Consider the following 23807-nt stretch of genomic DNA (forward strand, 5'->3'; position numbering starts at 1 on the left):
TAATGAATCTTAATGCAATTTTCTAGTTTCAGGTTTTGCAAATGTTTTGTATTTTCATTTCGAACTGTTTATCCTTGGATATGAGAGATTAAACCAGCACTAGCTGTTTGTTTAAACTTGAGTACTCATTTACAGTACTTAAATTGCAATTCTTCCATATTTAATCATGAGTTAATTACTTAACTTGACGTTTGGGGTTTTGTGTGCCCAAACGATTGTGAAATTGTAAAGTAAACAAGTTATTTTGGAGTATTTATGATTCTTGCAGTTAACTATAGTTATTATTTTGTATGAAAGAACAGTAACATAATTTGCAGTCAAATATGTAAAGTAAATAAGAGTTTAGTAAGATCCTGCTAACCATTCATTTTCAATAGTGAAGAATAAAAATTGCTTCTAAATTATAAAGATATCAATAAAACTAAGTCTGGCTTTATGACTTGTCGCATTTACATCTTTGACTTGTCATTTCCTCTATTTGTGGTGATATCGAAGCATTCTGTACATTCAAAATATCTAATAGTTTGAGAATGATTTAATTTAATTTAATTAAATAAATATTTTTTATTAAACAATTGCAAAACATAAAACTAATTCCCCATTTTGCACGTTGTGTTCACAAGAGAGGTGTACATTATTTTCTTTGATTTTTTTTGTAATGTTACCAAAATTTTGACTTTGTTCTTGTCAGGAGGTGATCGAGGAGGCTGCTGATGAGGGGCTTCCTTCCCCCACAGACACCTCACTGGTAATGAGTAGTCATGTGGTGTGGAGTTGTAGCATCTCATTGCTTCTTCCACTGTGAAATCTAACCAATTAGGCTTTTTGAGACTATTTTCATTTTCTTCTTCCCTGTCTGTCTCTGGTGTGATTTATGTGGTTGTGATGTTGACCGTAATGTTATCATTCAAATCCTTTTGCCGTCTGAATCAGTCTATTCATTACGTCAGGTTAGTTCACAGAACTAGAAGTTATCAAAATCAGATCATGGAAAAATATCCTTGCAACCTAATACTACTTCATAGGTAAATTGTGATCAACACCCTAGTGGTTGCCGCTGACTAAAAACTGAACTAGACAAGCCATATTAATGCAGCTAAAAGAACTGGTAGAAGCTAGATATCCTGCAGCGAGTAACTCACCTCCTGTCTCCATTAAGCCTGTCCATCTACAAAGCACAAGTCAGAAATAAAATGGAATATTCCCAGTTAACTGGATGAGTACAAATTTAACAAGACTTAAGAAACTTGACACCATCCAGGTCAAAGCCAACTTGATTGGCACCACATGCACAAACATTCATTTTTTCTACTACAAATTCAAATTATCAGAATTGTATTCTATCTTTAAGATTCAAATCCTTCAATTATTTACAAAAACATGAGATATCTTTGTCAATAAATGGGATTTAGTATGATCTACACATCTACCAAAACATTTTAGACAGCACCTTCCAAACCCATGCCTACTGCCATCTGAAAGGACAAGGGTAGCAAATACTTGGGAAGACCATCAACTGCAGATTTCCCTCCAAGCACCTTGCCATTCTGACTTGGAAATACATCTCTGTTCCATCAATGTCACTGGGTCAAAAACCTGAAATTCCTTACCTAGCAACATTATGGATCTACCTGTATCACATGGACTGCAGCAGGTCAAGAAGACAACTCGCCACCACCTTAGGGACAACTAAGTATGGAGAGTAAATGCTTGCGCAGCCAGCGAAACCCACATCCCCTGAATAAATAAACAAAAGCAAATTCTTACTCAACAAAAGTCTCAATTTAACAAATTATCATTTAATGACCAGTGCCCAATGTGGCCAGTCACAACAATAGCATCTTTTATTTCTATTTGTTCAAATTTATTGTACATAACATGCTTTACACTGGGTTTGATCTGAAGCTGTAGTTCAAAGTACAAATTTTCTGTTGTTCTGGGTGGTGGAAAGATAAACTTTTTGAGGGTGTGAAAAATCCTTCAAATCTTTCCAAAAAAAAGAGATATCTTTGTCAATAAATGGGATTTAGTATGATTAGAAATGTATTAAGAAATATTGTAAATGAGCAAGCTTGATGGTAATCCAGCTGAAATTGTTATTATGTGATTTTATTGCAGTAACCGAATGCAACAGGTCATATGGGTCCTTTTAATGTAATGAAACTCTCCAAGGCACTTCACAGGATCATTATGAAACAAAACATATCTGACCTACATGAGATAATAGCTCAGATAACAAAATGTTTGTTCGGAGAGTAGGTTTTAAGAAGTGTCTTAAAGGAGGAAAGAGAGATGGAGAGTAACAAGGAGGGAATTTCAGAGTTAGAACTGACGGCATAGTCATCAAAGTTGATGCAGTTATAAAGTGAAATCATGATGAGTCAAATTTGGATAATCCAAAATTCCGGATGTGTCAAAGTTGTCAATCATTCTCTCTGACAGAATATCAAATTCATTAGAATGATGCTCATGATAAGCTGAAGATTTGGTCTGGTTACTCCAGGTCGGTCGAACTCATGCAGAGCTTGTTATGTGATCACATCAGTCAGTTAGAGTGGAGTTAAGCCATGTTTGAATGTGGTATCATAGAATTCTTGACAAGTGATCACTTGACATTAAGGTCTCCCTGTGAAGGGACATTGTAATCCTGCAAGTATGGATAAGAGTATTAACAATTGGAGAGAAATTGAAGTTGATACAGCAAGTGGAACTGCCATGACACAAAGGTAAAAATGGACATCACTAAGGAGTGAAAGACTCCATTATTGAATTTTCCAACCAGGTCAAGGTCAACATCTTAGAACAGTTTGACAAGGAGGTGTTTCCCATTACAAGGAGTAGGATAAGAACGGCTGCCAGTCTTGACACTGAGAGGTTCCACTTAGTGATTCAAGGCAACTTGAGCAGATAACGTTCTGACAGAAATAGATCAGAGATGGGAAAAGAGACTTCCTGGCAAAGATGCTGCCCCCCCAGGAGTGTATCTGCAGCAAATAGTAGATTAATCAGTTCAAGACTAGGCATGTTGCTGTTTCCTCACCACACTGAAGACAGCAGTTATGGCAGCAATGGCAGATTGTTGGCTGCAAAGGTGTCTCATCCATGTCTTAGTTGAGTACACAACAAGTTATTTTAATGTTGATGAAACCAATCTATTTTAGCCTCTTTGGTCAGATTGCTTTTTGATATTTTAAAAAAAGAAACAGGGAGCACACCTGTCATTTTGAACATGCAAAATGCAGTCTTGAACGCAAATGTGCTTTCAAGTCAAAATTGAAGACCTTGTTCCAGGGAGGAGCACTAATGAGGAAATATTTAACTTTTTTTCTGATTTTTGCTTAATTCTTTGAAAATCTACTGTTTTGTAATGTCTTGGTGATATGCAAGAGCATTAACAGTGGGTGAAAGTTTGGATGGTGTCATGCTTTGGAGCTTAGTATTGTACTCAAATATTAGCCGCACATACATATGTCCAGAATGATTCCTAAATACATCACCAGATTTGGAAACCAAGAGTTTCCTTTCTTTGACTTCTGGACACTGAGGCCATTGTACACCTAACCACCAGACTGCATCCTGAGGATGAAGTAATAAATCCTGTTTGAAAAGCACTAGCCTGTCAGCATATTACCAATCCCATTTCCCATTTCCAATTAATCTTTATATTAAATATAAACAAATTTCTGGAAAACTTCCCAAGTCTGGCTACCTCTGTGGAAACACTGAAGAAGAATCATATCTAACTCAAAATATTCCTCTCTCCACAGATGCTGCCAGACCTGAGTTTTTCCAGCACTTTGCTGGTATTTTAGATTTCCAGCATTTGCAGAATTTTGCTTTTTTCCACTATTGTTTGTACTCAATAGCTGTTGCCACTGTGGAGGTGGAAGAAGGGTTGACTGTTTAAGGGGGTGGATGAAGTGCTACTCAATCATGCTGCCTTTTGGTGTTGTGTTTCTTGAGTGTTATTAGAGCTACACCCACTAGACACATGAACATTATTCTACTTCATTCCTGACTTCTGCCTTGAAAATATTTACAGCACAATTCCCAGCCTCTGATGTGCTCTTGTGGTGTCAGTATTTATATAGAGTCATAGAGATGTACAGCATAGAAACAGACCCTTCAATCCAACCCATCCATGCTGACCAGATATCACAACCCAATCTAGTCCCACCTGCCAGCACCTGACCCATATCCCTCCAAACCTTTCCTATTCATATACCCATTCAAATGCCTCTTAAATGTTGTAATTGTACCAGCCTCCACCACTTCCTCTGGCAGCTCATTCCATACCCGTACCATCCTCTGTGAAAAAGTTGCCCCTTAGGTCTCTCTTATATCTTTCCCCTCTCACCCTAAACCTATGCCCTCTAGTTCTGGACTCCCCGACCCTAGGGAAAAGACGTTGCCTATTTACCTTATCCATGGACACCAATCTCTCTGCGCATCTACACTGCCAAGAATCTTACTTAGCCCAGTACTCTGCATTCCTGTTGCTCCTTCCAAGTTAATCACCTCACACTGTTCTGCATTAAATTGTATTTGCTTCCTCTCAGCCCAGCTCTGCAACCTATCTATGTCCCTCTGCAATCTACAACATCCTTTAGCACTATCCACAACTGCACCGACCTTGCGTCGTCCACAAATTTACTAACCCATCCTTCCACGCCCTCATCCAGGTCATTCACAAAAGTGACAAACAGATGCTTGCGGTACACCACCAGTAACTGAACTCCAGGATGAACATTTCCCATCAACACTGTCTTCTTGCGAGAGTTCAGTTTCAAGTGAATGGTACCCTCCCCAACATGTTGATGGTGATGGTTTCAGTAATGGTAATGCCATTGAACATTAAGGGATGTTGGTTACATTTTCTTACTTTAGCAGTGGATGATTACCCAACACTTGTGTGACGTGATTGTTACTTGTCATGTTTTAGCCTGAGTCTGAATGTCATTGATGTCTTAGCTATCTGAAGAATTGCAAATAGTACTGAACATTGAGCAACCATTAGCTCCCTTCTCTATTTCTGGGCTTAGCATGATAGGTAGATACTGGTGAAGCAACTGAAGGTGGTTGGGCAAGGGTGTTACGCTGTTTTCATCTACAATGGTATAGCACTGATGATGTTACCTAGTACGGTGACAAAACGTCGGAAAACAAAACTTCAAGCTCAGCGAGCTAACTTACGTATAGCTTAGTATATAGCATAAACTATACAATACCATACTTTATCTGTGGGTCATCAGCAAATTTGTATCTGTGGTACTCCCTCTCATCTCTAATAAATAGTGAATAGATGAAGCCTCTGAAACTGATACCCGTGGAACAGTCCCCTCATTAGTTACATTCAGTCATCTGTCAGTTATCCGTCTGTGTCAATGACACAGAAATGGGGCAGCAGTCACTGGCAAGTGTGGGCCCCCAAGGACTGACTATGTTTGAAGGGGATTTTCAGGAGGCCAAGAGAAATGTAGATATCTCCAGAAGAACAACAAATGCAATGGGGTCACAAATTCTGCACCATCTCAGTCTACTATCATCTTATGTAGTACATTCAGTACAGTCATCCATGACAGCTCCAAAATAACAATTTGCCTGGTCCTGGTCTCCTGTGATTCAGCCGATCTCCAAACCAGGTCAGTGAGTTGCCTTCAGTTCCATGAGTTTTAACTTTACTTTCTGTCTCTCTATGAGAGACTTTTATAAAATATCTTCTAAAGGTCTCTGTAAATAGCTACAATGGATAACCCTACCTATTAATATGGTTGATGCTTCAAAAAATTCACTTAAAGTTGCCAGGTATGTCCTACCCTTTACAAACCATGCAGGCATTCTCCTAATCAGCTGAAAACATTCATGGTTTTTTGTTCTTCCAACCTTGGTTATAGACTCATAACTTTCTAATAACCAGTATTAGAATAATTCTCTAATTATTCATCTATCACCTTGCATTAATAGAGGAGTAACATGCAATCGTCTAAGCCTAAGCAAGCAGAATTTCATTCAAGAGATCTTTTGCAGAACATGGTTAGGACATCTATGCTTTGTTTTACTACCTATAAAACCTTAGGATGGAAACTATCTGGTCTTGTGGATTTGTCTCTTTAGTGCTATCTTTTAATTCATACTGTGAATTTGCTTAGATTAATTAATTATGATGAATTTCTGACCCTAATTTAAATTCGTTTCCTTTGGATATCCTATACGTTGACCTGTTCTGCAAAGAAATTATTTAACGTCAACTATTTCCTTATTTCTATAACAATATCACCATTGTCAGTTTTTTTTAAAAGGGCCCATTTTCCCCTTTTAACCAGTTTGCTAATATTTTTAAAAGTTCTTGTGTTGATTTTAATGTCTCCTGCAAAATTTTCATATTCACTTTTGGAGCTCAGGATATTTGTTTTGACAGATATGAGATATAAATTAAAAACAGGAGTGGACATTAAGCTCTTCAAGTCTGTTCCACCATTCAGTCAGTTAATTGCTGATATTGAATGTGGTCTCAACAGTCCTGATGACCACTGACTACTAAAGCTATCTACCTCTGTGTTAAGAGTATTCAATGACTCTGCCTCTACTGCAGTCTGAGGAAGGGAATTTTCAGAAAAAAAATTCTTCACCTTCTTAAATGGAAGATTCCATATTTTTAAGACTTTACCCCAGTCTCTTTCACAAAGGGAAACATTATTTCAGCATCTACCCTGTCAAAACACCTCAAGATGTTAAATGTCTTATTAAAACCATCTCTTCTGAAAACCAATGGGTACAGGTCCTGACTACCCATCCTTTCCTAACAGTACAAATCCCCTTATCCCACACATTTTTTTGAGTGAATCTTTACTGAACTGCTTCTAATATGTATTTCCTTAAGCAAAGAGACCAACAACAGACACAGTATTCTATATGTTGTCATACCACCAAATGTAATTTTAGCAATGCATCTCTATATTCCATTCCCCTTGCAATAAATTACAGCATTGCATTTGCCTTCCTAATAATTTGCTGTACCTGCATAACTTTGTGATGCATGCACTAGAACGCCTCTTTTCCCGTGTATCTGCGATGTCTTTCAATTTAAATAATACGGGTTGTTCTCCTATAACGCCATTGTAGTATTCCAGCGAAACCTCGCTGAATGGAAATATTGGGGCCAGTGGTAAAAATGGATTTAGGTGCAGAATAGCAAAATACATCACCACGATCGCTCAAATATCATTCAAAGACTAACACAAAGTGTAACACGGCCTGAATGAAGGTTGAAATCATATTTGTTAGCTAAACAAAAGTAAATTTCACACAGTATATTTAAAATGTAAGAAAGCTGCTCTCACAGCTGCTCTGTCAGCAGTTGATATTGGTACATGTGCATACTGGCGCTGACATCGTGTGCGCGCAGGATGGCACCAAGACCAACACTGACATCATGCATGCACAGAACGAAGCGCGTGAACCGATCCCTGCTGGAATCGTGCTATTTCCAACAGAGGTAAGCTTTCTCCAAAATACCGTTCCCTAATTCTTCAATATTATAGCCAAACACGCTACCGAAATGCACATTATCCCAGAACTACCTGTATGCTGCTTTTCTATTCTTCCTGCCAAAGTAGACAAGTTCAATTTACCTTCTTCATATTCTGACAATTTTTTTCCCCACTCACTTAAACCATCTATGTCGACTTGCAAACATTTATGCTATCTTCACAACTTGCTTCATGTTATCCTTTGCTGGGCTTTGTATCTCTGATGTCTGTCTGAATCTGTGCTTTTTTAAGATTTTAGTTTCATACTTAATAGTCCATGTTTGTAGTTTTCTGGCAAGAATAACCCCAATTCACCTAGATTCCTAACACTGATCCCATTAACAAATTTGACCAATAAGTTGATCTTATCTAAATCTAAAATCTTAATATTTCTCCCTTTCAAACACAAAATCAGTCATCATCATTACTATTTGTTCATGTTTCAAAAGGCTATTTAAGTAAATTTGACTGAATATATATCATTTAACCTAACAGGACCTGTCACTTGATTGAAAACAAAATTGCTGGAAATCAGTGGGTCAGGCAGCATCATTGGAGAGAGAGAGAGAGAGTAAACTAATGTTTCAGATCTAGACGACTTCAGTAGAGCAGACATGAAGGGACCTGTTCCCTTGTTAGTTATAGAATGTATTTTGCAGAAAACTGTCCTGAACAGCCTCAAAAAAAATTCTCAGCTTTTCTGTTTATAATCTGTGTGGATATGAAAGTCCCTTATTTAAAAACTGGCTTTGTTACATCCTTATTTAATGTAAACCGTGCTAAATTTTACCATTTCTCATCTATAACCTGGATCTGTAAAAGCCTCCAAATGAAACTTGGACCGACCCCCCCCCCCCCCCCCAACGTGTTTGCATCTGTGATTCACTCCGTTTGCTCCTTATATACCATTCTGTTTTTAAAGAGTGCTTATTGTGACTGCACTTGTTATTCTGGTTTAATATAATTTTCTCTCACATTGTTATTTGTCTTTGCTGATTTAATTTGCTACTTTGTTTCCTGTGACATGTCATGTCTAACTTGTAATGTCAGACTATTAGCAAGCTCTGCTCTTATTAATTAAACTGCATTTTTCCTGCTGTTGCAAATCTCATTTACTAGTTCTAAGTCTGTGTTGTTAATTCTAAATTATCTATATTGCAGGGTATCATTATTATTTCTCTCATTGCTACCTTGTTTGCAGGCAATCATTGAAGAGATTTTTTATAAATTCATGGTCAGGTTTATTGGAATTTAACTAGGAGAAAGTGAGGACTGCAGATGCTGGAGATCAAGCTGAAAAATGTGTTGCTGGAAAAGCGCAGCAGGTCAGGCAGCATCAAAGGAGCAGGAGAATTGACGTTTCGGGCATAAGCCCTTCAGGAATGAGGAGGGTGTGCCAAGCAGGCTAAGATAAAAGGTAGGGAAGAGGGACTTGGGGGAGGGGCGTTGGGAATGCGATAGGTGGAAGGAGGTTAAGGTGAGGGTGATAGGCTGGAGAAGGGTTGGGGGCGGAGAGGTCGGGAAGAAGATTGCAGGTCAAGAAGGCGGTGCTGAGTCCGAGGGTTGGGACTGAGTAAAGGTGGGGGGAGGGGAAATGAAGCTGGAGAAATCTGCATTCATCCGTTGTGGTTGGAGGGTTCCAAAGCGGAAGATGAGGCGCTCTTCCTCCTGACATCATGTTGCCGGTCTGGCAATGGAGGAGGCCAAGGACCTGCAAGTCCTTGGCGGAGTGGTGTTGGGAGTGGGGGGAGTTAAAGTGTTCAGTCACAGAGCGGTTGGGTTGGTTGGTGCAGGTGTCCCAGAGGTGTTCTCTGAAACGATTCACAAGCAGGCCTGTCTCCCCAATGTATAGGAGGCCACATCGGGTGCAGCGGATGCAGTAAATGATGTGTGTGGAGGTGCAGGTGAATTTGTGACGGATATGGAAGGATCCCTTGGGGCCTTGGAGGGAAGCGAGGGGGGGAAGTGTGGGCGCAAGTTTTGCATTTCTTGCGGTTGCAGGGAGTGGAGGTTGGGTTGGTGGGGGGTGTGCACCTAACGAGGGAGTCGCGGAGGGAGGGAGTGGTCTTTCCGAAATGCTGATGGGGAGGGGAGGGAAATATATCCTTGGTGGTGGGGTCTGTTTGGAGGCGACGGAAATGACGAAGGATGATACGATGTATCTGGAGGATGGTGGGGTGGTAGGTTAAGACCAGTGGGTTCTGTCCTCAGAATCCGTTTTGACCACGGCTGTAATAATGTCAGGAGCTTAGAAGCCATGGCAGAACTGAAACTGAACTTGCTGTGCAAGTTCTGCTTGACAACATCGTTGATGACTCCATGAGATGGAGGGGCGGGATTCAAGGGCGGAGGAGCAGGAAGTGGAGGAGATGCAGTGGATCGCATTGTCAACCAAGTCTGAGGGGAAATTGCGGTCTTTGAAGAAGGAGGCCATCTGGGTTGTTCGGTATTGGAATCGGTCCTCCTGGCAACAAATGCGGCGGAGGCGAAGGAATTGGGAATATGGGATGGCGTTTTTACAGGAGGCAGGGTGGGAGTAGGTGTAATCTAGGTATACAGGGGGCAGGGTGGGAGGAGGTGTAATCTAGGTAAAGTAATGCAAAATATGGATTTTTAACTGAAACCATCTAATTTATTTTTTAAAATTTATAACCACACTCAAATTTGTACTAAGATTTGCAGTATTTTTTCATAAGCTGGTTTTATATTTCAAGTTAGAAGACCTCTTTATCTGCTACATGCCTGCTTTTATAGGCTTCCCGGTTGGTTTTCCACCTTTTATTCTAAAGTAATGTACAAAAAGTAGTGATTGCGTGTGGCAGTAATGTGTTCAGACTTTTTTATAGGATATAATTGTAATTGTCTTTATATGAAAAAAACTAATTGAACTGTAGAAATTACAAAAGCAAAGGCAGTAACTGCTACTTATAAAATCAATTTGCATTCACTTTCTTGATGTAAACATGATGTTTAGGCAGTACTTCAGAGGTCTCATTTATTGAGACTGGTACTTAGTGATACTTTTATGGCCTAAACTTAAGATTGTTAATGAATTCATAGTTTAGTTTATTTGAATATTTCTAAATGTTACATTGTACTTGCTTTGGGAGAAAACAAAAAAATTATTTTTAAACTGTATAAACAAAAAATAGCAACAGGTACAAATTCCTCAGTACATGAAGAGGAATTGCAAGATGTAACAACAATGGTTCTATTATTAACCATAGTTAGCCTGTGCGGGGGTGCATAAAATAAATCTATAGCCCGTTTTAGAAAGTATGTTAATGATTTCAGTGAGATTGGGATCAACTGTTTTGGTTCATTAACAATCTCTGTCCAAATTCTCATAATAAGAGACTGGAGAATCAAAGACCTAACATCGCATGTGGAAATGTAGCCTGGTATGAGCTGTTTTGGAAAGTCTGACAAAATGTTTATGTATTACTGTATATAAGTAAAAGATAGTTGTTTGGTATTATAGAACTTGAGAATTATTTTTTGGAAAAAAGAGACATGCAGTCAAAGCTTTTTGTCTTGAACTCATTAGGACAGAATTGTAAGCGTAGTGAGTGTTGCAATGCATGGTGAGCAATGATCTGATTGGGGTAGCCATTATCCTACAGGATCAATTTGATCCACTCTGTTTCATTCCCAAGCCTATGCAGTCAGCTAATGGCATGGACCCTATTTACAAGTTGCTATTGGTGTCAGTTTTATAAGCATGTGGAGCTGTAAGAATCCCAACATGTAATGTTCCAGTGTACAGTAATAGAAAGTAATTTTTCAACTAGCACACAGAGTGAAAGGAACTTGTTAGACTTCTCTATTTCAAATGTGATTTTAGATGCAAAATGGAGGCCATTGAGATGTGTAAGGAAACCTTTCCATTCAGCTCAAGATTCAAATCTAGCAAAAGTATCATCTATGTATTGGAAATATTACAAGGGATGGGAGGTTAGTTGATGTTCCATTGAAGGCGAGTGTCTTTTGGAAACCAACAAATGTGTCAGCAAAAGCTGGGCCAAAAGCATTTCCTCTGCAACATCATCTAATTGGGCAAGATGCCATTTAAAGCTGAACTCAACTGTGTGAGTTATTATGGCCCATAAATTCAGACAATAGTGGCAAGACCAGATAGCCATGATATATTGATACTGCACACAAGTCTGTGGCATGTGCAGGACCTTGTCCTTTGTAAACTGTAAAAATATGTGCAGACATTGTGCTTTTTTCAACTAAACAAAAGCCTGGGAATAACTGCTCACTGCTGCATTCCACATGGCAATGCCTCAAACAATCAGAGATTACTTGCCAGATTTGAATTTAAATATAAGCTTGGATGAATAACTGGTTATTGGTGCATTCTCCTTCATTAGGCTTTGTTCAATTATCACCCTTTTCTCATGCCATATATATTTTGTTCTCTTTGAAATTTGGTACTCTCTTGAACCTGACCTAATAAGTACTAAAGATTTTAGCATATCTCTTCTTTCAGCAATACACAAATGGTAACGAAGTATCTTAACATTGGAGTATTTTGCCAAGTTATGTATAATTCTATAAATTATTTTCTTCAGTTTAAATTTAAACATTAATTTGTTAGCGTTTTACAAGAATTTCTTTTAGCCAAAATAAGCTTTGCAATTTTCCTGCCTTTGCTTATTCGAAATTTCTCCGTGTAAGAACTGATTAAATGCATCTTTTTGACTGCATGATGGCATGTTCCACATGCTGACCGGTTTTTAAACTGTTCCGATTGCATTGATTGTTGGCAATGTACACATTATTGTTTTTTCAATTGACAGGTGCAGACTTGAAACTTTTCAAAGGTTCTTTTTCCTTGAGCTGCATTTTTGAAGATCTATTTAGTATATCATTTCCATGCTAAGCCACAAAGCATGTTCACTTGAGTGACCTACTTCTCATACATAGTCTGTGAATATGCAGGATGTTATCATGGTTTTGCTAAAATCCTCAATAAAATTTTTGGATTCCAGCAGGCACTTTACAGTTTCTTTCAAAGTATTATTCCTATGTAATGTTTTGAAAAGATGTGATCCATTGATTAATTACGTGATGATTGCAATCCAGTTTTTTATAAATATTAACCTCAAAGGGTTAAATTTAAGAAATGGATTCAGCTTAGATTTATAATTAACATAGAATTCTGATTACTAAATTTATAATTTATAACATTATTCTTAAGATTTTAATCCACAAAAATACCAAACTACCGTTGAGTTTTTGAATTTTATATCCATTGAAGAGACTCTAGGCTCCAGACTTGTATTTAATGGGCAGTCACATACTCCAAATAATTCTGATTTTTTTTCAGGATCTATTTGGAAGCAGTAACATTTTTTGAGTATCTGTTTTGTGATTCAAACAGTAGTTAATGTGTTTAAAGATAACCCTCAAAGACTAACAATATGACAGACTTCTTAAAAGGTGTCCTTTTGAACTTGCGTTTTTGTGGACCAACAAGCTATGTGCCACTACTATTATGGAATGAGATGATAGTAAAGAGGAACTTCCATTTTGATTAAATAAAAACTGAAATGGTTAACTGAGGAGCATTCTATTTATGTTGTGGATTTTTAAAACTTGCTTGCTCAGAAAGTCCTTTCAATTGTGTTTTCTTGACAAATTTTATGTCTATGTGTCTCTCTCTTTCCCCATGCAGCTTAAATTAAAACAGGTACAATAATAACACGGTCTGCTCCGGAAGTGAAAATATTTATGCAGCAGCAATCTTTGCTGCTGGATTTTTAACAGTTTGTGTTATGCTGCCTCACTAACTGCTGATGGTCTTCAGATTAGCAAGCCCTTTGCATGATGTGATTTTAAAAGTGCATCTTAATGCTAGTGACATTCTAGAAGGTTTCTGGAGGGTTTTGATCGAGCTGTTTGGAAACTCTTCATATTTTGGACATGTAATACAATGTGAAATAGGACTTACCTGTGATTACTAGGAAATTATCTGTGATCATTTTTAAAACCATTGAAAGAAGTTGATATTGACCCTTTTGATGTCATGATGAGATGACAGTTGCAAACTCCATCTCTTATTTTGAACCATGCTTTGGTGATTGGAGATCTTGAGACAAAATTATTTTTTTAACAAGATTAATTAGATGCTATTATTTATATTTCTTGTATGCTAAGTGAATAGGTGGAGGTCTGACAGCAAACCCCACCCATGTTTGGCTGCAGATGTGCCTTGCTGGAAAGAGAAGGTTAGAAGGAAAGATATTGGAGGATTAATACTCTCTAGAAAAAATAAGTTTGTTTGCTACTTTGTAACTTAAAATGCTTGAGCATGATCTACTAAAATCATTTGGCTAGCACTGTTTTTTGCTTGTGGGCTTGGAGCTTGACAACTGTATTACAACATTTTCTGTACGTATATGATGTGTACATTACAAAGTGGACTTTTCTGGCTCAAGTGATCGTTAGAGCTGTGTAGTGTTCTTTTAAATATTGCTGGACATCTAAATGGATGATACAGGTAAGTGTAATAACAAAAGGTTTTAAACTATAAACTAATCTATAATAATAGATTTGTGTGACCATTAAATCATTCTAACTTGTTGAGGAGTCTATTGGTCTTCAGTTAAGTTGGAAATAGTAACTATAATTATTATGCTTTCAGTTGTTATTATTTAAATCTCTTTTAAGCATGATGTTTTACATTGAACAATATGTACCTTTACTGTTTTACTTTCATTGAGATAAGTGATATCAGTACTTGAATGGCTTTTCCATTTCAGGTTGCTGATATCAACATTGAGAACTCTCAGATGAAATATGACAGAGTCATTTGGACACTAAAATCCTTTCAATTTTGTACAATTCTGAGGAGAGCAACATTTAATGTCCCAGTAGTGCCTGTTTCCAAATCCAACTATTTATGTGGTATTTGAATGACACTATCTGTAAACTGAGAGAAAGTGAGGACTGCAGATGCTGGAGATCAGTGTTGAGAGGGTGGTGCTGGAAAAGCACAGCAGGCCAGATAGTATCCAAGGAGCAGGAGAATTGACACATAAGGCCTTCATCAGGAGTAAGACTTGTGGGCCGGGGACTACGAGATAAATTGGAAGGGGGTTGGATTGGGGGAAAGGTGGATGAACGTGGGGGAGAAGGTGATCGGGTCGGAGAGGAGGGTGGAGTGGATAGATGGTGAAATCCACCTTAATCTTGTGTGAGGATTTAACCAATTTCCTCATTTCCCTTCCCTCCACATTATCCCAGTTCCAAGCCTCCAACTCGGCACCACCCTCTTGACCTGTCCATCACCTTTCCCATCTATCCGCTCCACCCTCCTCTCCGACCGATCACCTTCATCCACCAATCACATACCCAGCTATCTTTCCCCCCATCCCACCCCACCCCCTCCCATTTATCTCTCAGCCCCCAGCCCACAGGCGTCATTCCTGATGAAGGGCTTACGCCCGATATGGCAATTCTCCTGCTTCATGGATGCTGCTTGACCTATCTGCAGCAGAGTCAATTTACAGTGTACCTGTACTGTTCGAGAGTTTTGCAATTGTTAATTCTAATATGAACAATGAGAACTTCGGGTCTGCAGGATCCTCAGAGGACAATTTCAGTTTATTAGTCTAGATCTGAATCCAAACATCAGAGGTTAAAGGACACTGTGTAAATACTATTCCACTGTAGAGTTTCTCATTTAATTTTAATTGATCTATTGATCTGCCATCCCTCAAGCAGTTCATTCACTGGTTAAAACCTAGTGAAGCCTGTTTTGCTTTCAATGCTGTTACTGAATTTTAATTTTGTGTCCTTGGTTTAGCTTTGGCTTGAGTATTAGATTTACAATTTTAGTTTAATAAGAAATGTTGATCTGAGAAATTTGAATTAAAGTGGGTGATACAATTTTCTTGCTATAAGACTTGTCTTAGGAGTTGTTTGTCTCTTTGTATCATGCTGCTTATAACATCAAAACTTGCAGACTGCTTGTCCGTGTTTAATGTGCAGTTCAATCATCCTATATTTTTTTGTTTCAATGACTTCATTTTGTTTTTTTTCATGTATTTATAATTAAAGAAGTAATACCTAATTACTAATGACTTCTGTGTAATTTTTCAATGTTATTTAAAATTAAGTTACATGTTTGATTTTTTTTTTGCCTAATAGGTGGGCAATTCCGTTGCATCAACTTACACTGCAGCTCCACTCAGCTCAATGAATGTGGATGCTATTTGTGAAAAACTTAGACAGTTGGAAGGAATTGACCAAACCATGCTGTTTCAATACATTTCCACTATCAGAAAGGTAGGAACATGCAACGCTAAAATAATATTGCATTATCTTCATAGAACATGAGCCTTTGATTCATCGGCAGCTTTCGCATCTTTGAGTCAGAAAGTAAAGGATTCAGAGCCTTCTGAATGGAGCATGCGACTTTTTGGTGTGCATAAATTTCTCTCCCCGAATAAGATTAATGATCCAGTTAACTGATATAAAAAGGTTCATATTCATGAAAAGAGTGTTCAAGTTAGAATCATCAAATGAAGGAGGCGCTTCACTCTGTTGTACTCATGTCTGTTTTTTACAAGAGCAGTTCACCTAGTGTCACTCTCCCACCATTTCTCCACAGCCTGTATTAGCATGTTAGGTTGTTGTTAAATCTACAAATTTTTCCACTACTTTACATTGCTCTGCAATAGAAAGATGTGAAGCATTAAAAAAAAGTAAGCTGTACTTGAATTACGAAGTGTTTGTTAAATTTGACTGTGCTGCTGCTTTGCATGAATAGTCTGTCAACAGTGATGTATGGGAAATGGCAATGTACTGTAATGATAGTAATCCTTGTGCCAGCATTTCCAAGAAGGGAGAAAGGAGTAATTTGGAAAGCAAAGAAATTATTTGTAGATTTCTTTTAATGCACCGTGTAACTTGATATTGTAATGCTGCAATATTGTAACAAATGCTCTGTTTCTGTTTGATAGATTTAATTATTAAAGAAGGGAACAACTAAAAGCATTAATGCACCATTTAATGAAAGAAATGTCCTGCAAGCACCTTTTTATAGTTCCCAGAAGTCATAGGTTTGTGAAGTGGCAACTGCAAGAGTGGTCATAAATGTGATGGGTCCATTTTTATATAGATGGTTTATATAATACATAAATATATGAAATAACCATTGACACTTTGCTTTTTTTGCGGCCTTTACCTGCTACCTTTTTGTTGGAATGCTAATATTGCAACTTAGACATATTGTTTTTATTTACTTCAATAGAATTTTTGCTGATTTTCTAAATTGTTTTTTTTTAATTCAGGCAAATATTAATGGGAGGGTATTAATTCAATGCAATCTGGATGAACTGAAGAAAGAATTGAACATGAATTTTGGTGACTGGCAACTTTTTAGGAACATGGTAGGATGAATTTTTGCTCTGTTATCAAAACGTTTAGGTTTTTTAATGTGTTAATGCTTCACGAGTAATTGAATATACTGGCAAAAAGTAGCAAACGTGTGCAAATATAATTGTCTTCCCTCTCCATAACACAGTTTCCAAGTATTGGATATTTGTCATATATTAAGTATTGTACAGATCAAGTATCCATAATCTATATATCAAAAAGACCAACAAACCAAAGGTCTTTTCAGAAGTAGGCCTGAACATATCTGTAGATACAGAGTTCTGCCCCTTTCGGGGGGAAAAAAACCTTCACATTTTGAGTCCTTTCAAGTTAAGCAAAAGGGCCAGTTCAGACTATGGTGGATTCAAAGTATGAAAGTACCCTTTTTCTCAAAACCACTTGGCCCCATGGTTTAAATAAAAGGATTCCTAACCTGTCTATAATACAAGCTTTCTGTCTATTTTCCCAAATTTCCTCTCTAATATTGTTGTTCTTCATTGTCCAGCTCAGTGGGTTTGTATGTGTTTGGTCCCATTCGTACATACACAGTGAAAACCACAGTATCACCTGTAATAACTTCATTTCCCACTTGTACACTGTTACTTTTGGAGACCCCAAAGGATTTATCCTTTCTCTGTCCTACTTATGATCTATAAGCTGTCCTCTCACCATCCTCTGAAAACCTGTTGGCTTCTGAATATCAGCTGACAACACGTTGCTCTACCTCACCAGCACCTCTTTTGACCCCTTCCCTATCTTTAAAAGTCTACAATGCCTGTCAGAAGTTTAGTACAGTATGAACAGAATTAATTCTAACAACATATCACAAAGACCAAGTCATTAACCTTCATGATCATTGCAGACACCATTTCCCAGCCATCAAAATGTCCCTTTTTCTTGACAACTGTCAAGTGGAACCAGCCTGATGCATATGACCCTGAGATGAGCTTTCAACCACACAACTGCACTATCACCAAGATTGTTTATTGTCTAATTAGTGATATCATCTAATTCTGCTTGACAGTAACTACATTATGCTTTATTGTTTTTAAGTCACTTTGAGAGGTATTGTAGCCACGAAATGTGCTATATAAACATGCCTTTTTCTTTTCACGACGGCATCCATTTCTTTGGGGTTGACAATCTAAACTTTGGAGTGTTTTCCCTGAACCTCCTTGCCTCTCTATCTCTACAACACTAAAGTTTCTTTGGCTAAGCTTTTGGTCATCTGACTTGTTTCCTTTGGTGGCTTTTGCCATATTTTGCTTGATACTCTTGTCTCACATTTTACTGTGTTAACAATATTATATAAATGCATGCATTGTTACAATTTTATACAATGCCATGTTCACAAATGGATGTCAAGTCACTTTGTTGCACTCATAAAATCATAGAACCCCTACAGTGTTGAAGCAGGCCCTTCAGCTTATAAGGTCCACACCACCCCTCTGAAGAGCATCCTAGTCAGATTGACCCATTTCTGTAACTCTGCATTTCCTTTGGCCATTCCACCTAGCCTATGATTCCCTGGACACTACGTGCAATTTAGCATGGCCTGTCCACCTAACCCGCACATCTTTGGACTGTGAGAAGAAACTGGAGCACCCAGAGTAAACCCACGTAGACATTGGGAGAATGTGCAAATTCCATACAGACAGTCGCCTGAGGGTGGAATCGAACCAGAGTCCCTGGCACTATAAGGCAGCAGTGCTAACTACTGAGCCACTGTGCCCACTCATGTTACATTTTAGGTCAATGCTTAAAAAAGTTGCCAAATATTTACCTATTTCATTATAAAAACCAATTCTGTTCCTTTTCAGTCAGCCAACTGAACATGAAACTCTTTAGGCACTAGTCCATTGCTCAGGGACTTTCCCCCTGTATGCCAGTTTTTTTTTCCACTTTGCTTCACTTTCTGCTTCCTTTCTCCTCTGTGAAAGAAATCCAACTGCTTTGCCACAATATTTTCCCATCACTAGAAAACCCTATTTGTCCTCCACAAAGGTGTTCCTTGCTTCAGTTTCCAAATATTCTACTTTGATTCAACGTTACTAAGCAAGGACATTTTTGCCATTAACTCCTTGCTGAAGGAAAATACTCCCAGTACCCTTCACATTCTGTTCTTGTGTTAGTCTTTGTGTGCTCGCCACTTTTTTAAAAAAATCATTCAAAATATATTTGCATTCATTATTTTCTTTTGAAAGCTAAAATAGGTTGCTATTGGCTTTGTAACTTGGATATATTTTGTATAAGATTCATGGAAACAAAACAAATCTGAGTAAGGAACACTTTAAAGGAATTGTTCATCTCTTCATGGCATTATTGACTTTTCACAATTATAAATATGAAATAATTATGCTTTGGAGATCCCGGTGTTGGACTCGGGTTAAAAAATCACACAACACCAGGTTATAGTCCAACAGGTTTGCTAGTGTGCTTCCAATTAAACCTGTTGGACTATAACCTGGTGTTGTGTGATTTTTAACTATGAAATAATTGCTATTCTTGCTGTAATGTTCTATATAAGTCTTCTCTTGAATAGTAGAGAGAAGAAATGCTTTGTACATCACAAAAATCCAAAAACATTAATAATACACCAATTTTGTAAATGGCTTTGTAATTTAGTTTCATAGATAAAAAATCATGAATTTTCTATTTAACTAAACATTTACTGCATTCCTGTAATATTGAGCATACTATATCCCATTGAGAAAGTAAATAACTGCATTCTGTTTGTTTATTTTCTTTACTTAGGTGTTTGAGATGCGCCACTTGGATGCACAGGTACTTCAAGAAGAAATGAGGGCTGCTGGAGAAAATGCGCCAGCACAAAATTCTGCTCTTCATGTAGCAAATAGTGACTATGCTGGGAACTCTGAACTTCCTGGACTTTCCTCAAAGGAGACCTTCAGCCTAACTTTCAGCTTTGAGGAACTGAGAGCTGTTGATATTGAAGAACCAGCACGACACAACAATTCTAATTGGCAGGTTAGTATTGGAACCATTGAGTCACTTAAATGCAGTAAAATTAAATGAATGGACCACTTGCTGTTAAATTGGGTTCATTATGCACTTGTGTGAAATGATCATTTTGGATCCACTAAGAGCACATTGGCAACTTTCCTGAATGGGGAGGAACAAGAAATTATTGTGGGTTAAAATGATGAGTGTCGGATACACAAATGTTGTCATTTATATAAAGATTTGAATGTGAACATAGGAGGTATAGTTAGTAAGTTTGCAGAATACACTAAAATTGGGGGATGTAATGGAAAGTGAAGAAGGTTACCTCAAGAGTACAACGGGATCTTGATCAGATGAGCCAATGGGCCGAGGAATGGCAGATGGAGATAAATGGGGATAAATTTATGGAGATAACTAATTTAGATAAATGTGAGGTACTACATTTTGGAAAGGCAAATCAGGGCAGGACCTGTACACTTAAAGGTAAGGTGCTGGGGAGTGTTGCTGAATAAAGAGACCTTGGAGTGCAGATTCATAGCTCCTTGAAAGTGGAGTTGCAGTAAATAGGATAGTGAAGGTGGTGTTTGGTATGCTTTCCTTTATTGGTATGAGAGTTGGGAGGTCATGTTGCGATTGTACAGGACATTGGTTTAGCCACTTTTGGAATACTGTATGCAATTCTGGTCTCCCTCCTGTAGGAAAGATGTTGTGAAACTTGAAAGGGTTCAGAAAAGATTTATAAGGATGTTGCCAGGGTTGGAGGGTTTGAGCTATAGGAAGAGGCTGGAGCTATTTTCCCAGGAATGTTGACTTTATATAAGTTTATAATATTATGAGGTCATGAATTAGAGGGGCATAGTTTTAAGGGGGGAGATAGAGAAATTTTAAAATGGACCCAAGGGGCAACTATTTCACGCAGAGTGTGGTGCATGTACAGAATGAGCTGCCAGAGGAAGTGGTGGAGGGTGGTACAATTAGAACATTTAAAAGGCATCTGGATTGGTATATGAATATGAAGGTTTAGAGGAATATGAGCCAAATTATGGCATTGGAATTGGATTTATCTAGGATATTTGGTCAGCGTGGACGAGTTCGATCGAAGGGTCTGTTTCTGTGCTGGACACAGGTACAAAAAGTAATCAAGGTAGCTATTAAAAAGCGTTATTCAACAGAAATGGTAAAGAAGGGATGCTTCAGTTATACAGGGTCTTTGTTACCCCATTTTGGTTACTGTATTAGGTTTTGGGTATCACGTCAAAAGGATATAATTGGCCTTGAGTATCATTCAATTTCATCAGAATGATACTGTAAATTAAAAGGGTTACATTATGCATACAGGTTGCATAAACCTTGGTATGGATTCCATTGTTTAGAAAGTTGAAGTGTGATGTAACTGAGATGTTTAGAATGATGAAAAGATCAAGGATTAAACATGTGATCTTTGTCTCTGTCTCTGTGTGACTCACTTCTGTAACAGCACATTTATCCCTAGATTAGTGTGGTATTCAGTTGCAATGATTGAGGAACCAGTCCTCTCCAAAGATGCATGACTGCTCCATGTTTTTGAGAGTTTGGCTTAAATACAGATGTTAGAAGTTGGCATTTGGTGAGGTAAAATTTAGGTGTAAACATCTTTGATTTCGAATTGACATTAAAAGTACAACAGTTAATAAAAGTTTGTGATAAATTTGTTTTTTAGTTAAATCATCAAAGAACACCAAGTGCTTCAAGTATCAACTCTCTGGAATCTTCCAATGACCTTTCCAGACTCACAGATAAGCAGCAGGCTGAATACAGAGATGCCTATAAAGAATATATTGCACAGATGGCTCAGTTAGATGATCCATCCATGTCCACAACTGCTAACACTGACAAGTCTAATCTGTCTGTACCCTACAATCCTGGTCAGCTTTTTATGGGGAAGGGCATTTCAGGAGCTCCCTTTCAAACCACGTTGGAGCAAGATGCTGAGCAGAAGCAATGTGACGATAAAAAATCTTTTGTAGCAAAGAGAGATAATATTCCACGTGGAGGCAAGTCTTCTATGAGTGACCTTGGTGATTATACATCATCCACTGTTTCTACATCTGATGCATCACCATTAGATCCCATTACTGAAGAAGATGAAAAACCAGACCCATCAACATCAAAACTTCTCTCGAGGAAGAAATCTTCAGACAGAGGGAGTATCTTCCAAGGTGCAGAGTTAACACTGAAAGGCTTGCATTATCAGAAATTACCCAGTGATGAAGATGAATCTGGTCAAGAAGAAGCTGATTATAATCGACTTCTTAAAGATGGGAAGACAGAAGAGAAAAGTGAAAAACAAACCAATTCAACTGAACATGGAAATGAAGCTGTCCGGTCCCTGATGAAATCGAAGGAATATCTTTCTGATGCCATGCTTGATAAAAAGGATTCATCAGATTCTGGTGTCAGATCCAATGAGAGTTCGCCAAACCACTCCCTCCGTGATGAAACCGAAGACAGCCAGTTAGAGAAGACTAACTTGATAGAATTGGAAGATGATCAGTCCAGAGATAAACGAGGTATACCTAACAGTTTAAGTGGCCTTCAAGACCCAAGTGTTGCCCGTATGTCCATATGCTCTGAAGATAAGAAGAGCCCTACTGGTTCCACCTCTGAATGCAGCCTGTTGGCCAGTAGTCCAGAGGAAAATTGGCCTGTCACTCACAAAATGTTTAATGTAACCAACATCAACAGAACGGCAAGCACGGAGACGCTGAATAACAACAGCAATCCTTCCACCAGATTGCAGAATACAGATGAAAATGAGAGCAAAGAGTTCAGAGAAACAGCTGGTGACCCTGAGCACTTGGTAAAGAATGCACCTCGAGTTGTCCATGCAACAGTAGGCTCTGTTGTGGGCAAATCGCCAGTCCAAAATGATACATATGCAGCTTCATTCAAGAATGACAACCTACGAGGTTTAGGTATTAAACGGGGCCTTGCATCTAAAGCTCAATCAAATTTTGTGAAGCATACAAAGGGTACCACCTCGTCTGAGCTGCATGCAGTTGGTCCCAGTGATTCATATGGAGAAGAGCGTGAAAGCATCCTCTAAAGAAAAAATAAGTCATTTGTTGAAGATTTGTTTGGTAAATAGCATTTCCAAGACATATTGCATTCTTAGAAATTCTTTATGATATTGCACCTTTCATGGTTGTTTGCTAGCACTTACTTGAAGTATTAGGTTGTTTCTATAAAATTGTGTTATATGTATAAGTAATATGTGACAGTGAAGTTATTTAATGTTTTTGTATCAAATACCATTGTGATTCTGAGCTAACTATACCTTGTTTGTAATTTTAGTATTTATCATCCTGCAAGTTCTAATGCTAAATGTGGTCAGTATTAAGTGCAGTGTATTTGTTCAAATATTAAATATAAATATTAGCTTTACTGTTGTAAGTATTGATTTGTTATGATAGTGGCGTTTATGTGGACCCTCTGATTTTAATTGTGTATGTCACAGTTGAACAGTGCCTGGGACTTGTGCTTTTGATAGTTAATCTGTTATTATTGTTGTTAAATAAATATTCTTCGACTTTTCTCAATGTATTTGTTAGGTTGGCTGGCTGTTAAAATTGTTTAATGTCAAAATATCTTAATATATGGGTTTGTATTTGTTACTAGTAATTGTGAAAAAGCTGATGTTTTGTGTAACTACTGTTGCAATAAATAGCTGTGGTAATACATGTCTTGTTATTTCAATCAGCTAGTTAAAACATTGTCAAAAGTCAGTGCTCAAAGCTGAATCCACTCCCATCTTAAAATCTAAAATCTTAACCTAGATCACTGTATGTGAACATCAGTCATATTCATTTTTGACATAACTTGTAACATAACAAATTATCAGCGAAACATTGCATACTTCTACAATTTGTTCAATAAATATTATAA

The 23807-nt window shown here is 37.8% G+C and overlaps 1 protein-coding gene across 3 annotated transcripts in view; it reads left to right on the forward strand.

Annotated features, from left to right (window-relative positions):
• Positions 1-23574, forward strand: part of LOC132834381 (kinase D-interacting substrate of 220 kDa-like) — a 148465-nt gene extending 124891 nt beyond the window's left edge. For 2 of the 3 annotated variants that reach the window (XM_060853243.1, XM_060853252.1), the window contains exons 26-30: positions 13213-13227; positions 15690-15827; positions 16835-16933; positions 19674-19907; positions 21583-23574. In XM_060853243.1, coding sequence (XP_060709226.1) covers positions 13213-13227; positions 15690-15827; positions 16835-16933; positions 19674-19907; positions 21583-22968 — 1872 coding nt within the window. In that variant the 3' untranslated portion in view covers positions 22969-23574. The remainder of the gene's footprint in view (positions 1-13212; positions 13228-15689; positions 15828-16834; positions 16934-19673; positions 19908-21582) is intronic. The other variant, XM_060853261.1, reaches the window with a different exon arrangement.
• Positions 23575-23807: the final 233 nt, after the last annotated feature.

This window comes from Hemiscyllium ocellatum, chromosome 3, assembly GCF_020745735.1.
Source record: "Hemiscyllium ocellatum isolate sHemOce1 chromosome 3, sHemOce1.pat.X.cur, whole genome shotgun sequence".
Taxonomy (NCBI): domain Eukaryota; kingdom Metazoa; phylum Chordata; class Chondrichthyes; order Orectolobiformes; family Hemiscylliidae; genus Hemiscyllium; species Hemiscyllium ocellatum.